Raw genomic sequence first — 14185 nt, 5'->3', positions numbered from 1 at the left:
AAGAAAAATTATTTTTTTTGGTACTAGTTCTGGCCTACTCATGTTTTTATATGTTTCTGTTTGGGAAGAAACTAGATAAGCAATGTGTGGAGGAAAGTTGTAATGATGAATTTGTAAGTCAATAATAAAGATTAACTTGATCTATGAAAAAGTTTACTGCAATTCGTCTCAATTAACTTACTTAATTCTTTTTTGAGTAGATCGATGTCAGGAATAAAGCAGAACTAAAAGGAAGAAATGGTAAACCTCCAAACTTGAGAGAGATTGGAGCAGCTACTTGGTTATATGTAAGTCAATTAACAAAATCTCAAGATAAAGATTGATCTATTCTTATCTTGAAAAAATAAATTTATTATTCTATCATTTTTTACAATCATTTTAGTTACATAATATGGCAAATAAGTACCCAGAAAATCCTAGCAATCATGATAAACAGGTACGAATAAATTGAGCCTTTTTGATTATTATATCAATTTAATATACTTTTAATAAAATCCTCATTCTTAGAGATACCAAAACTGGATATACGATTTCTCTAATCTTTACCCATGCAAAGTTTGTAGAGATGGAATGAAAAAAATCCTCGAAGAAAGTCCACCAACGTAAGTTATTCAAGCCTAATCTTCTATATTTCTCTAAGTATATTAATATTTATTATTTAACTCTTAATCGAAAAGTTTAAATGATAGAAAAGACTTTGTTATATGGCTTTGTGAATTTCACAATAAAGTTAATCGAGAGATAGGAGCAAAAACTTATAAATGCAACTATCAGGATCTCCTTAAAAGATTCAATAACTAAAAATGATCTAATCACCATCTTTATTGAAGTCACCAACATTTAAAGTATTGGTACCAGTGCTTGAATTTGCATCGATATTAGAATTAGCATTAGTATTAATATTATTTAAATCTCGTTTTTTAAAAGCTTTAATTAAAAAGTCTACTCTCCTGTAAATATCATTTGAACTTCTTGTCTTGATAAACCAATCAAAACTAAATATATGATCATTCTTTATTGCAGATAGGATCTGATCCCAACTTCCATAACCATATTGGTAGGTATAGTTAATCAGATACCTATCTTCAATCTGATTATATGTCATATTCTTTGTTTGTTTGCTATAAATATTAAGGCTCTCAAGATCTAAGTCTCTCCAAGGGTCATTCAAGACTGAGAGCTTGCTTTTTATTACTGCATTCAATTCATCTCTCTTCTTTTGATCGTCTTTTGAAGACTGAATTCTCTTAAAGTATCTATTCCAGTCAGCTAATTCTTCTGGACCCTTCTTCAATAATGTCTCAACATAATCTTTAATCTCATTCTTATCCTTATTTGGTAAAACTTGCTCAACTTTGTCCAAGTTCTCTACTCCATTAGTCTCCAAACATCTTAAAAGTAAGTTAAACTCTCTTCTTGTCCAAAGTTTAAAGCCTTTCTGAAGTAAATTTCTCTTCTCTTCCTTCTCTTCTGGAGAAATATCTTCTATTTGTTTATCCATCGGAATCTCCTCAATTGGAATCAACAAGGAATTCTCATCAATAAATGGAATAGTACTTGTCTGTGAAAGTTTGATTAATCCTGCATGTAATTCTCCCATATATCTAGATTCTCTTTTATGAAGTTCCATAATCCTCTTTTTATCATAAAATTGCCAATCATGCATTGGTGGTAACTTATCTATCCCTCTTGCAGAGTTTTGTCTATTAATATACTTTTGGATGAGTTTTAAGGTATAATTTTCCAACCTTCCTCTACGTCTTTCCTCACGTTCTTGATCAATCTTTTCAATACTAATCTTCCCCCAAGCTTGTCTATCTTGTTGTTTTTGAACTTCATTATAATCAATTCCTTCAAACTCGTACAAAGAGTTTGTATTAGTTGATCCAGTATTAATAATCTTTTCAGAATCTCCCTTTCCTCCAGACTGACTCCCATTCAAACTAAAGTTCATAAGAGATCCTTGAATATGTTTCTGAATCTTCATCTGTAGAGATTCAGTTTTCTTTTCTCCTCCTGATATAATTGCTTCAATATCTTCTTCAGTAATATTAACATTAGTTGTTTTAAGAATTTCATTTGCTCCATATTGAATCATTGTCATAAGTTCATTCTTAGATAATGCACTATTCTCTAACCCAGAACTCTGAGCTGAGCTTTGTCCTTTAAGTCTACCTTGCTGAATAATAGCAAAATCCAGTTGAAGCTTAAGATTTGCTCTTTCTATAATCTTTTCTTCAATAGTATGTTCGTGGCAAAGTCGAAATACAAATACAGGTTTTTTTTGACCAATTCTATGAGCTCTATCCATAGCTTGAAGATCTGCTTGAGGATTCCAATCAGAATCATAAAGAATAACAATATCAGCAGTAGCCAAATTGATACCTAATCCTCCAGCTCTAGTGGAAAGTAGAAAAACAAGCTTTTCACTATTTGGCTTATTAAATTCAGAAATCTGTCGATCTCTATCATCACCAGAAGTATTTCCATCAATCCTACAATAAGGAAAACCTCTCATATGGCAATAATCCTCGAGAATATCCAATACACGAGCCATTTGGCTGAATATTAAGATTCTGCTTCCTCCAGATACCAATTTCTTAATAAGACGGTCCATTAAGACCATTTTACCAGAATTCTCAACAACATGTTCACCAAAAGGATCTACAGATTTATCTTCATAACCATCAAAGAGATATGGATGGTTACAGGCCTTTCTAAGCTGCATTGCAAGATTAATGAGTCTAAGCTTACCTCCACCTTCTTTTTCTTGCAAAGCATCAACATTTTTAGAAAGAAGATCTTTGTATAACCTTCTTTGCATATTTGTAAGAGGTACGTATAGAAGGATTTCCTTTTTAGGAGGAATATCAATTTCTACTTCAGATTTGACCCTTCTAAGCATGAAAGGGCGTAGAATTCGATGAAATCTGGCAATAATTGACTGTTCCTCTTCTCCAGTTTGAGCCTCAAACAGAGCCTCAAACTCTTCAGAGCTCGAGAAGATTTCAGGATAAAGAAAGTTTAAGAGTGACCAAAGTTCTCTGAGACTATTTTGAAGAGGGGTACCGGTTAATAGTAGCCTAAATCGAGTATTTAACTGTCTTACAGTTTGGCTTAACTTGGAATTAGCATTTTTAATTCTATGTGCTTCATCAATTATTACAGAATGGAAGTTTCTTCGCAAAAACCAAGTTCTCTCCTTAAGGAGCATTTCGTAAGATGTGACAATAACATCACAGGTACCATTTTCAAGATCTCTTTGATCAATATTTTTTAATTCATTATCAATCAAATCTGACCTTTCTTGTCCATTTCCTAAAAACTTGACAGCTTTTATACTTGGACAAAATCTTGCGATTTCATTCATCCAGTTTCCTAAAGTACTCTTTGGAGACAAAACAAGATGCAGACCTTTAATATCACGATATTCACGAAGATAAGCTAATAAGGAGATTGATTGAAAAGTTTTACCAAGTCCCATTTCATCAGCTAATATCCCATTGAGTCCTCCCTCGTATAAGTTAATAAGCCAATTTAAACCTTCCAACTGATATGGTTTCAATACTCCATTTTGAATACAAGCTGGTTGTACTTGTAATCTAGTGTGTGGACGGTACCCATATATTTCTTCCTCAGTTTCTCTAAAGAGCTCAATATCGTCATCTTTATTCATAAAATGATCATGAGCAGAAGATTTTCGTTTTTTGGGTGCCTTTTCACCAATTTCTTCAGTTTGGTCATTTTCATGAGTATACTTGATTGGATTTAAAGACCTTGCTAATATAAAGCTTGTATAGGATTCACTTTGATCAAGTAAAAGTTGTAGTCTGGACTTGGTTCCTTTTTCATCCCCCACACTTTCTTTAATCTTGTCTGCTACTCTATGATGCATGTCTAATTCTCTTTTCAAATATTTCTCCGATTCTTTAACAATGTTCTTTGGAGTTTCCTCATCACTACTAATTTCCAATTCTGACTCAACACTTTTTTCATGCTTGTTAACAATTTCATCTATCTTCATTTCATTGTCTTTTTCGGTACCCACACTTAATTGTTCACAAGAACTTTCACCCTCATTCAACTCTTCTTTACATTCCTGGCTATTATATATCATTGTTTACTTTTCAAAAGTCGTTAATCCTTCTTGTCTATCTTTCCCAACTTCTTCATTTATCACAAATTATACCAAAATTCTTCCCCAATTTTTCCCTCTTTTGGTAATTAACTTGGCCTACTTCCTTCCAATTCCTATACTCTTACTTATTTGAAGAAATTCTAATTTACTTATAATGAAAAAAAACCAGTTTCCCGCCAAAACATTAATTCTAAATACATATAAAAATAAATTTGTAAAATAAACAGAAGATGAGTCAGTAATATAACGGGAAAAAAATAAGTGGTGAAGTTGAGAGTGATAAGAAACCCCTTAGGTTTTAGAGAGAAAACACAACAATTCTATTTGACAAAACTTGAGTAATTGTGATAATAGCAATTTAAAATTTCATCAGTTAAATCAGGCATTTTATAATTAATAAAGGGAACACGTAGCGCCAATATTGGCGCCAAATATGGCAGAATTAATTATTAAATGAATAGTTGGATAATAGTAAATAGTGACTAAAGGATAAGTTTTCTATCCAAATAAATTCGTTAATAGAAAATTGAAAATTACCGGGTAAAAATAATAAAGGAGCGAAACTAGATTGAAAATCAATTAAGTCTAGTTTGACATAAAAAAATTTGAATCGGATTTTTCATTAAAGTAAATATTTGCCGATGAGCCAAAACGAGGCAAGTGAAGATACAGGTTTTAACCCTAAGGCATTTCCATTAGCCTCCCCAGACTTGAACAACAAGATTATTAACTTGGTACAGCAAGCTTGTAACTATAAGCAACTAAGAAAGGGAGCAAATGAAGCAACAAAGGCTTTAAATAGGGGTATAGCTGAGATAGTTTTACTTGCTGCAGATGCTGAGCCTTTGGAGATTCTTCTTCATCTCCCATTAGTTTGTGAAGATAAGAATACTCCTTATGTTTTTGTCCGATCAAAGGTAGCTTTGGGTCGTGCTTGTGGAGTATCTAGACCAGTTATAGCAGCAGCGATTACATCTAAGGATGGATCCAGCTTGTCTTCTCAGATTACTGAGCTAAAAGATCAAATAGAACAGATTCTAGTATAAAGATAGTTATTCTAAGTTCTAATGAATGTAATCTAAAAGTGTTTTGTTATTTATATTTCAATATTTAACTTCTTTTCCTCTTTTTAAACTTTTCAAGAGAGAGTTTTATCAAATCTATTTGACTTGAATAATATGATATTGCTCTTTCTCCCCAATCTTGGAACCAAAAAGGTCTCGAATCAGGTGGAGAAGATTTGTAGCTTTGGAGCATATTATGATGTTCTATACAAGGTTTTAATAAGCTTTCTAGAATTTCATATACTATTTGCATGTAATTAATATTGGAGTATTTATTGGGTTCTCCTCCTTTTTTATTCCAGTTTTTCAGAGTAGAGATTGGATCATTGGATGTAACTACATCTATACATTTAAATAGTAGATCTTCATTTGTAAGTTTTTCCAAAGATAGCTTTGAAAATATGTGATCAGTTGGAATATTGGAATGCTTAAGGACTAACATCTTCATCTTATATAATGGATCGTCATCTTCAGGCTCCAAGTTTAATGTTAAAGTGTCAAATAAACCAGAAACAGGCTCAGTTTTAGGGATAAAACCATATCCAAATAAGCATTCACTACTTGATAAAATTCCATATCTAATATATACCTCAGAATGAATTGGAATTTCTACCTCATTCTTAATAGAAATCATATTATTCTCAAAGTCCAATAATGGAGACGAGCATTGTGCCAAATGAGAATGATTAAACATATCAGCAACTGGTAATATTGTACGTATTCCATCAATAGGTACAGGCAATATCAAATTCTTAGATTCACCATTCAAGGAAAAATCTGTAACTGGTATGCTAATGAGCTCAAGGTTGTTGCTATTGTCAGAAAAGTTATTAACCATTTTTAAACCACTTTTATCTCCTAACTTTTCATGTTTATAGAATTTTTCGTTTAAAGGCCACCACTTTATGCTGAATGATCTAGTATCCAATACGTACTTAATTTGGTTAAATCTCTTCCATGTGAATATGGCCTTATAATCCAAATCCTTGAAAAACCGGATAGATTCTGATAATTTTTTATCTCCAAGCTTTTCACTTAACCTTTTTGCTTCTTCCTGTACGGTATCCAAAAGAAAATATACATGTTTGATTAAACTATAAAGTTCATCAATACTATTAGAAATTCGACTCCCAAAGTCATTTCCACCATGGGATAAGAAATCTCTAACTTCTTTTGGCGCCATATACATGTTTTGGTTGCATGCATGCAATGGATTTTGCCACATAGAAATGACTTTATTCCACTTTGATTTTTCTCCTTGAAAAACTTGAAATATAGTAAAAAGAAGTAGAATGGAGTCGCTGTCAATTGGTTCATACATAATGTTTTGGTTAGAGTCATTGAATAAATTTGAAGTTTCAGAGATGATTGATTTCATTTCAAGAATGTACTGAGTTGGGTTAGATAGAAATCTTGCAATATATCCAAAATCTTCAGAGTAAATTGCATTGTAAAATGAAAGTGCATGATACAAAGAAATTTCGACAATATTTGTATCAGCTTCAATTTTCTCTGTAGAGTAGAATCCTCTTCCATGAGTAGGATGAGTTCCTACTCCGAGTTTTCTAAGTATAATAGGATACTTTGTTTGTTCTCCCCCAGAAAGGCTTTGAATAATATCGTCTAAATATGTTGAATCAACATCAATATCTAAATTGGAAACATCTTGTAGAGAAGGTTTGCAAATATTTTCTAAGGATGACATAACAAAGGAAAGGCACTGGTTTAATAGATATTGATAGTTATCCATATGAAAATTAGAGTTCTCAGCATTTTGGGTAACTTGGGAAATTTCATCCTTAATTATGCTTTTCAGAACAAGTAGTGCCTTAATCATTACAATGGGGTTATAAGATGGAATATTAGTAATCTTATGAGTGTAAATCTCAAATAAAGACTCTGGAGAATCAACCTGAAACTTTCCTGAATTGAATTTTGAAATGTACTCATCTCTACTATATGCTAATGCTAAATATGTATCTTTAAATGTCATGCTTGAAATATACATAGAATGAATTAACTTGACTAGCTTCTCAAAGATTTTCTTTAAATTATCTTGAGTTTTCAAGTCCTCTCCCAATTCCTCCTTTAACCATAGAGTTACGTATGTTCCTGGCAATCCCCATTCCTCCAATAACTTTTTCCTATTGTTCACAAGAGACTCATCTGCATCCAATTCAACTGGTAATTTTACTACGAAGTCCATATTAGTACATTATATACAATTAGATAACAGAAATTGTTTCAAAAAATGAGTTTACTTAAAGAAATTTACTAATATTGGCAATCCTTTGGTATTCAATGAATTTGTAAATTCAAGACTATTCTATTTGAATTTGGCGCCATCTAAATTTAACGGATCATTTTAAATTACTTACAACAAGAAGAAAGTACACCTGAAATTAAACCACCATCTCCATGCTGGTTTAAGTAGATATTCTGGGAATTAATGGGTTTGGATGAAGTTTCGCCATTCTTCAGCTTTTTCTCTAGAAGTTTTCTTGCTATGTTTACAAAGCATTCTTCGACATTAGTAGAATTTTTGGCGCTCGATTCCATGAAATCAACTTGAAGCTCTTGAGCTTTTTTTTGTCCGGTAGCAAAGTCAACCATCTTCTGTGAGGTTAAATCGCACTTGTTTCCAATAAGGATTTTTGTGGAGTCGGTTGTATAACGGTTAACTTCAGTTACCCACTCGTCAATGTGGTCAAAAGATGAAGTTGAAGTTGTATCATATACAAGTACTACTCCATCAGCACCTCTGTAGTATGCTGAAGTAATGGTTCTAAACCTTTCTTGTCCTGCAGTATCCCAGATTTGTAATTTTATTATTTTATCATCAATTTTGATAGTTCTGAATCGGAAATCCACACCAATTGTAGTGATATAGCTGTCAGTAAAAGAATCATCCTGTTAAGTAAAAGAAAATTACTTTGCGCTCTAATATAGAATTTAGGCAAAGAATGAACATTTGCCTGAATTTAAGTAAAAACTTACTGCAAATCTCAATAATAGGCAAGATTTTCCGACTCCACTATCTCCAATAAGAACCAATTTGAACAGAAAATCGCTAAAAATGAATTAATAATGTTAGAATTTTGCCATCCAATAGCTGATCTGAGCAAAAGCCAAGAAACTTATGAGATCTACACTATTATATTCCACCTCATATTTACTTCAAAAATCAATCTTTATCTCATGTTATGAATATACCCGCTTTGCCCAAAAATACTCAACTTACTATTCCTTTTGTCTAACTGCTGACATCTTTACCCTGATATGTAAATAAATAAACAAATATGTCTGTGTGCGTATATGATATTCTAATTTTGAGAATATTATACACCCCTTATTCCTTTTATTTATCAAAATGCCTCAAACAAACCAACTTTATTCCTGAATAATCTCAATTTTCTCTCGAGACAAATATACTTTTGAAAAGAGAAAAGACACACACAAATATTCAATAAAAATAAGATCTCTTTCTTCTCAACTTTTTGTCATGAAGCTTATTTAAATTAAAGCCTGCCTCCTTTTAATTTGCCTTAAAATCCGCAATCTTACAAAATTTTAAATAATTAGCATGCTATCTGTATTTTGGCGGCAAATGGTTGGCTTTTTTACCGCCTATTACGTGGTTATTGCTAGAGGCCACGTACCGGTGTTTACATGCAAATAAAAAAACATGAAAAGTCAATAATTACATGTAATTCAAACCAAAAAAAAAATATATATAGATATATATGTAAATATTTACATGTATATATAATAATAATAAAATAAAGTAATTGCAAATCATCAATATAGGTAGGAGCTACTCTGAAACAAACATTAATTAAAGAGAAATTAAAGTGTAAAGAACTAATGAGATTCAAAATAAAATAAAAGAGAGTTTAACGTAGTAGTGTGCAACATACAAGATGGTGTTTCAAGTGTTTTTTATTTTAATGATGCTGAAAATATCAGCTTTTTGTGAAGGATTATCAAACAAGATTAGGTCAAATGCTAGGGCAGAGTTAGGAATGGAGGCTATACTAAGTAATGGCTTATTTAATTCAAATGCTCAAAAAGTTGAGTTAAAATTAAGTCTATCTGAGGGAGGAATGAAATATTCAGAAGGCAACTATTTTTCAAGGTGGATTACCAAGAGTAAGTATTCAGAGACAATGGACTCTCAGGATCTTAGAAATTACCAAAATAGTCAATATTTTGGTAAAATTGAGGTGGGAACGCCTCCAAGAGAGTTCGTTGTCATTTTTGATACAGGAAGCTCCAGTGTATGGATTCCAAGTATTGAATGTAAGCATAAAGGTTGTGAGCCCCACAACAAGTATGATCCAAAGTTGAGTACCTCTTATCAAAAATTGGGGGATGGATCATTGGAGACATATATCCAATATGGTACGGGTTCTTGTGTGTTAAAGTTTGGTAAAGAAGTCATAAATATTGGAAAGCTGAAGATAGAAGATCAGTCTTTCGGGATGGCTATTGAGGAAAGTACATCTCCTTTTGCTGAATTACCATTCGATGGTTTGGTAGGACTTGGATTTCCAGATAAGAACAGTAAAAAAAATAATATCCCAACAATTGTTGAGAATATTAAAGAACGAAACATTTTACCAAGAAATCTTTTTGGAGTTTACATTTCCAGAGATTCAAGTACTCCAGGTTCAATTTCTTTTGGAGCTGCTGATCCTAAATACACAATAAGTGGTCAAAAAATAACCTGGCATCGACTTACTGGGTCTCATTACTGGGAAATCAAGATCAAAGATATAAAGATTAATGGGGTTAGCACGAACTATTGCTTCGGGGACTGCAAGGCAGCTATAGATACTGGTTCATCTGTCTCCACAGCCCCAAGTAGTTTTATGAGAAAGATCACCAAAGTTATACCCATGGAGGGAGAATGTAATAGATATCTATCTTCTCCTAGAATAACTTATGTGATAGAAGATATTCATGGAAATGAGATAGAAATGCATATGGATCCTCAAGACTATGTAATTGATGAAGGAGGGCCTTCATCATTTAATGCTTTTAGCTATTATTGGGGCCCGCAAGAACATTATTGTAGCATTGGATATATCCCTCTTGATATTCCAGCTCCTAGAGGTCCACTTTTTGTACTTGGAAATAACTTCATTCGAAAGTACTACTCAATATTTGATAGAGATAACCTAATGGTGGGCTTCACATTGGCAAAACATAGTAAATATGGGCCTATGTTCATCTCATTATCATCCAATTCAGAATCTGTTCTTAAAATGGCTACATTTGGAATAACCATTATCCTCAGCCTGCTACTATTTATTATTTATTAATATATTTAATAAAAATAATAAATTGATTATTATCATAATCGATCAAAAAGAGAATAATATAAAATATTATGTAGCAAAATCTATTTCTTTTACTAATAATAAAATAACTTTTCAATATAAATTCTAATTATCCGACTGAACCATTGATTGAATTTGAAATCTTGAAATAAGCTGGGGAATACTACCGCATGCTATTCCAAATATATTTGGGTCCAAATCAAACAGAGGTAAGCTCTTTAACACATGGTGCTTTGGTAATTTAAATAGCAATTTTGGAGGAAGAATAACCTGGTAAATCCTTATTGTTTCTTTGGGCCTTGTTGAATGGGGAGGTAAATAAGGCAAAGGAGAATAATTAAACTCAGTTCTCCACCAAGTTCCCAAGTATTCCCCAACTTCCACTGCATTATCAGAACAAGCATTATTTATATTGTTATTATTTGTCGAGCTATTATTATTGCCATTATTACTTCCACTGTTATTAGTATTACTATTAATGCTCGAACTTGTAAGGAACATTGACTTTAAAAAGTTTGCTAATACTATGCGAGGATTTTCCCAGGCCTTATAAGTACAATTTGGAAGCATCCATTCACTCGTTAAATCATTCTGAAGTAAAACTACATGTGGACATAAATAACGATGAGTAAGCATTAATGCAGCAACGCTACGTCCAATTCCATCTTTTAAAAAGTTATCAACCTTTACATTAAACCCATTCATTTCATTAATTGGGATACTTGATTGAATTTCGTCACTATTATCTTGAACTCGAATTCCATAATTCTTCAATGGATAAATTAACCATGATGGTTCATGATCAACGTTTGTAGCCATACTCTGCTCTTCGTTCAAAAGACTTTGGTTTGTTAAAAATGTTGGCTGCTCTAAAACATCCTCCTCAATTTTATTATCGTTCATCAGATTGTTACTAACATTATTCGAACCCTCCTGCATTTGTATAAAGATTCAAAAAAATGTGCATAAAAAATACTTTCAATTAAAGATTAAAATTAATTATGACCTAAAAGATCTATGCAGAAATATCTGCCAAGAATGGACTCCAACTTCAAACAAATGGATTATTTAAACTTTAAAAGGTATTTATTAATTAAAAAAAAAAAAATATTGAGAATAAAACCTTAAATTAATATTGAAATTCTTTAAATTCTAAATAAAATAAAAATTTGGCGCGCGCGCCAAATTTTTGTTATTTCTATGAACATTGGCATGTACAAATCTGAATAAGATGAATTAATTACTATTATTTTCAATGAATAAGAACAATAAGTATAAACAATAAATGACCGGAAATGAAATTACAAAAAAGTAGGATGGACTATAAAAAGGTCAATGTGTATTGACTGTAGTGCTAGCAAGAATAGCAGCACCTCTTCCAGATCCATCATCTGATTCATAAAAATGTATTGAGCCAAGATATCCGCTCTCTTGAATCAAAGATGAGAGTGAATCTTTAACGTATTTTTGGAATTTGGGTATTTTAGTCCAAACTGATCCATCTATGGCAATGGTAATTTGATTGCGTGGCTTATTAAACCTTTTGAAAAATGCAGCAATAATGGCTGAGACAAGAGATGCTGCTCTCATGAGTACCATCTGTGATATTTTTGCAATAATATAAGTGGAATTATGATCAAGATTTGAAGAAAATGTTTCCTTTAAATAATTTTCAATAGACTTTAAATCATGGTTTTGGTTATATTTTTGATGATTATCATTGAAATGGCTAATAATTTTGGCAATATGTTCAGTTTTTAATGAATTCTTTTGGAAGAAAATCTCTGGAGTTTTGTTTTTTAAAAAATTGATAATTAATAACCGAGAGATTTCTCCTAAATAAGTTCCACTAATCATTTTTTCAAATATCTGTTCTCCTCTATTATCACTAAACCAATCCATAGAGTAATCACAATCAGTTATGGGTAATTTGGTTGAATAAAAGTCTCCACACTCTGTATTAATAATAACTCCTTTATAACCAAAATTTGAAGAATTTGGTTCAAGGTAGCAAGCATTTACTCCAGTTCCAACCACAATTCCAATTAATGGTTGATTTTCAGATATATTATTTGGAAAATTAACTTTTAAAGAGTGGTTATTGTCGCAATAATTATTAATATTTAAATCATACATTGCTGATATAAGGGTTCCAACTGTATCATTTAAAACGCATTTACATTGAGCTGGTACTCCATTTCTTTTAAAGGCTAAATTCAATAAATCACCAATATCTTTTCCTTCAACAGGATCATCAGTTAATCTACCTGTTTCAATTTCTTTTGTCCATATTACCAGTTTTGCACTTGCAATTTTAGATTGCACGATAGGAAAAGAAAAGGTGAAGCCAACTTCTAATGGGAGATTGCCTACATTATTATCATTGGTCAAATCATTTAAGTCGCCACATTCATCCAAAAACTCATTAAAGAAAACTGCAATTGAATTAAACATTGTTTCTGAAGATACAGTTTTATCAAAAATATTGACTTCTTGATCAACTTTGGAAATTTTGTTGCTATTTACAACCTTCCCAGTAGAAGACACTTTCATTTCTGACAATTTAACCTTTTTAAATTTTGTTTCACTTTGGCCATTACCAAGTAAATTTACTCTAACACATCGTAAATTAGTGCCACCCATATCAATAGCATAATAAACTCCTTTTTCCTTCCCAGTTGGAAGTCTATCAACACAAGAGTCTAACATTTTAAAAGGCTTGTAATTGGAATGGTATTTGTCAATTTTTAGTCGATTTGCGTGATTTTCAAGTCCGTCTTCTAAAGATTTGTGAAAATCATCAACCAACTCCAGCAGCTTTAAATTTGAAAGGAAAAAATATTCTTCATATAAATCAAACAGCCTCTTGGCTTGATTTTCCTCTTCCATTTTAGCTTTGTTTTAATTTAATTATATATATTTATATTATAGTCGTAAATTTCTAATTTATTTCTTTTCTATCTTTACCTTGCTCAGAAATATTAATCAGACCGTTCAATTATACTGATACTTATATCACACTTACTAATTTCTACCAATAACTTTATTAATTTATATTAAATGATAATTCTAAATAATTAATAAATTCAGAAATTTTTCACAAACTTTGGCGCCAAAAACATGCAAATTAGTAATTTCTTTGCACTCCACTTGCATACCGGTATAAAAAAATACTATTTCGCCCCCCATTCATGCAAAGCATAATAGCAATATACGTAATGCTTGACTAATTTTATGTGGACAGTTCGCTCCTAAACATTAAACTAAATGAAGTAAAGCTCAGATCGATTTTTCGAGAAAAAAGGGTCTAATTGAGATTGAAATTGAGTAATTAACATTTCGATTAACAGAGAAATAAACTATTTGACACTAATAATGAAGAAAGTCTTCAAAGGCGATTAAACTGCATGCGATAGTAAGTCTTGGTAGTAAATGTTCATTTACACACAACTCGCTAACTCCCTGGACCCCCCAAAGAACCACTTTCAACGCTAGCAATTTAACATCAGTATTTCCCTACGAGTAGTCGAGAGAACTGTGGTGGCAGAGGATGATTTGAAGCAGGGAAAGTTGGCATTTATGTTTAAATCCGATTGAGATAGATGGTAGCTTGCGCCAGAGAAAAACATGTTGACATTGAA

At 31.8% G+C, this 14185-nt stretch overlaps 7 protein-coding genes across 7 annotated transcripts; 2 read left to right on the top strand and 5 right to left on the bottom strand.

Annotated features, from left to right (window-relative positions):
* Positions 1-808: 808 nt before the first annotated feature.
* Positions 809-4117, bottom strand: cgd6_3860 (SNF2 helicase, putative; the record flags this gene model as incomplete). The annotated part of the gene is made up of 1 exon (XM_001388305.1): positions 809-4117. A coding segment is annotated over one exon (3309 nt), but the record flags the coding sequence as incomplete, so codon positions are not given.
* A 662-nt stretch (positions 4118-4779) lies between these two features.
* cgd6_3850 (HOI-POLLOI protein; U4/U6.U5 snRNP component; Snu13p; pelota RNA binding domain containing protein) lies at positions 4780-5184 on the top strand (the record flags this gene model as incomplete). The annotated part of the gene is made up of 1 exon (XM_627723.1): positions 4780-5184. The coding sequence occupies one exon, from the start codon at positions 4780-4782 to the stop codon at positions 5182-5184; it is 405 nt and encodes a 134-aa protein (XP_627723.1).
* A 64-nt stretch (positions 5185-5248) lies between these two features.
* cgd6_3840 (SET domain containing protein) lies at positions 5249-7408 on the bottom strand (the record flags this gene model as incomplete). The annotated part of the gene is made up of 1 exon (XM_627722.1): positions 5249-7408. The coding sequence occupies one exon, from the start codon at positions 7406-7408 to the stop codon at positions 5249-5251; it is 2160 nt and encodes a 719-aa protein (XP_627722.1).
* A 164-nt stretch (positions 7409-7572) lies between these two features.
* On the bottom strand, positions 7573-8283 carry cgd6_3830 (rab1a protein, putative; the record flags this gene model as incomplete). The annotated part of the gene is made up of 2 exons (XM_001388304.1): positions 7573-8115; positions 8200-8283. Coding segments are annotated over 2 exons (627 nt in total), but the record flags the coding sequence as incomplete, so codon positions are not given.
* An 839-nt stretch (positions 8284-9122) lies between these two features.
* Positions 9123-10526, top strand: cgd6_3820 (membrane bound aspartyl proteinase with a signal peptide plus transmembrane domain; the record flags this gene model as incomplete). The annotated part of the gene is made up of 1 exon (XM_627721.1): positions 9123-10526. One exon carries the CDS (start codon positions 9123-9125, stop codon positions 10524-10526), a length of 1404 nt encoding a protein of 467 aa, XP_627721.1.
* Positions 10527-10649: 123 nt separating this feature from the next.
* On the bottom strand, positions 10650-11483 carry cgd6_3810 (NUDIX domain protein; mRNA cleavage factor-like protein Im like, plant+animal group; the record flags this gene model as incomplete). Its single annotated transcript, XM_627720.1, has 1 exon — positions 10650-11483. One exon carries the CDS (start codon positions 11481-11483, stop codon positions 10650-10652), a length of 834 nt encoding a protein of 277 aa, XP_627720.1.
* A 393-nt stretch (positions 11484-11876) lies between these two features.
* Positions 11877-13433, bottom strand: cgd6_3800 (hexokinase; the record flags this gene model as incomplete). The annotated part of the gene is made up of 1 exon (XM_627719.1): positions 11877-13433. The coding sequence occupies one exon, from the start codon at positions 13431-13433 to the stop codon at positions 11877-11879; it is 1557 nt and encodes a 518-aa protein (XP_627719.1).
* Between the last annotated feature and the right edge of the window lie 752 nt (positions 13434-14185).

This window comes from Cryptosporidium parvum, chromosome 6 (genome assembly GCF_000165345.1).
Source record: "Cryptosporidium parvum Iowa II chromosome 6, whole genome shotgun sequence".
NCBI lineage: Eukaryota > Apicomplexa > Conoidasida > Eucoccidiorida > Cryptosporidiidae > Cryptosporidium > Cryptosporidium parvum.
Note: the sequence above shows the minus strand (reverse complement) of the source record. Positions and strands in the feature narration are given on the sequence as shown.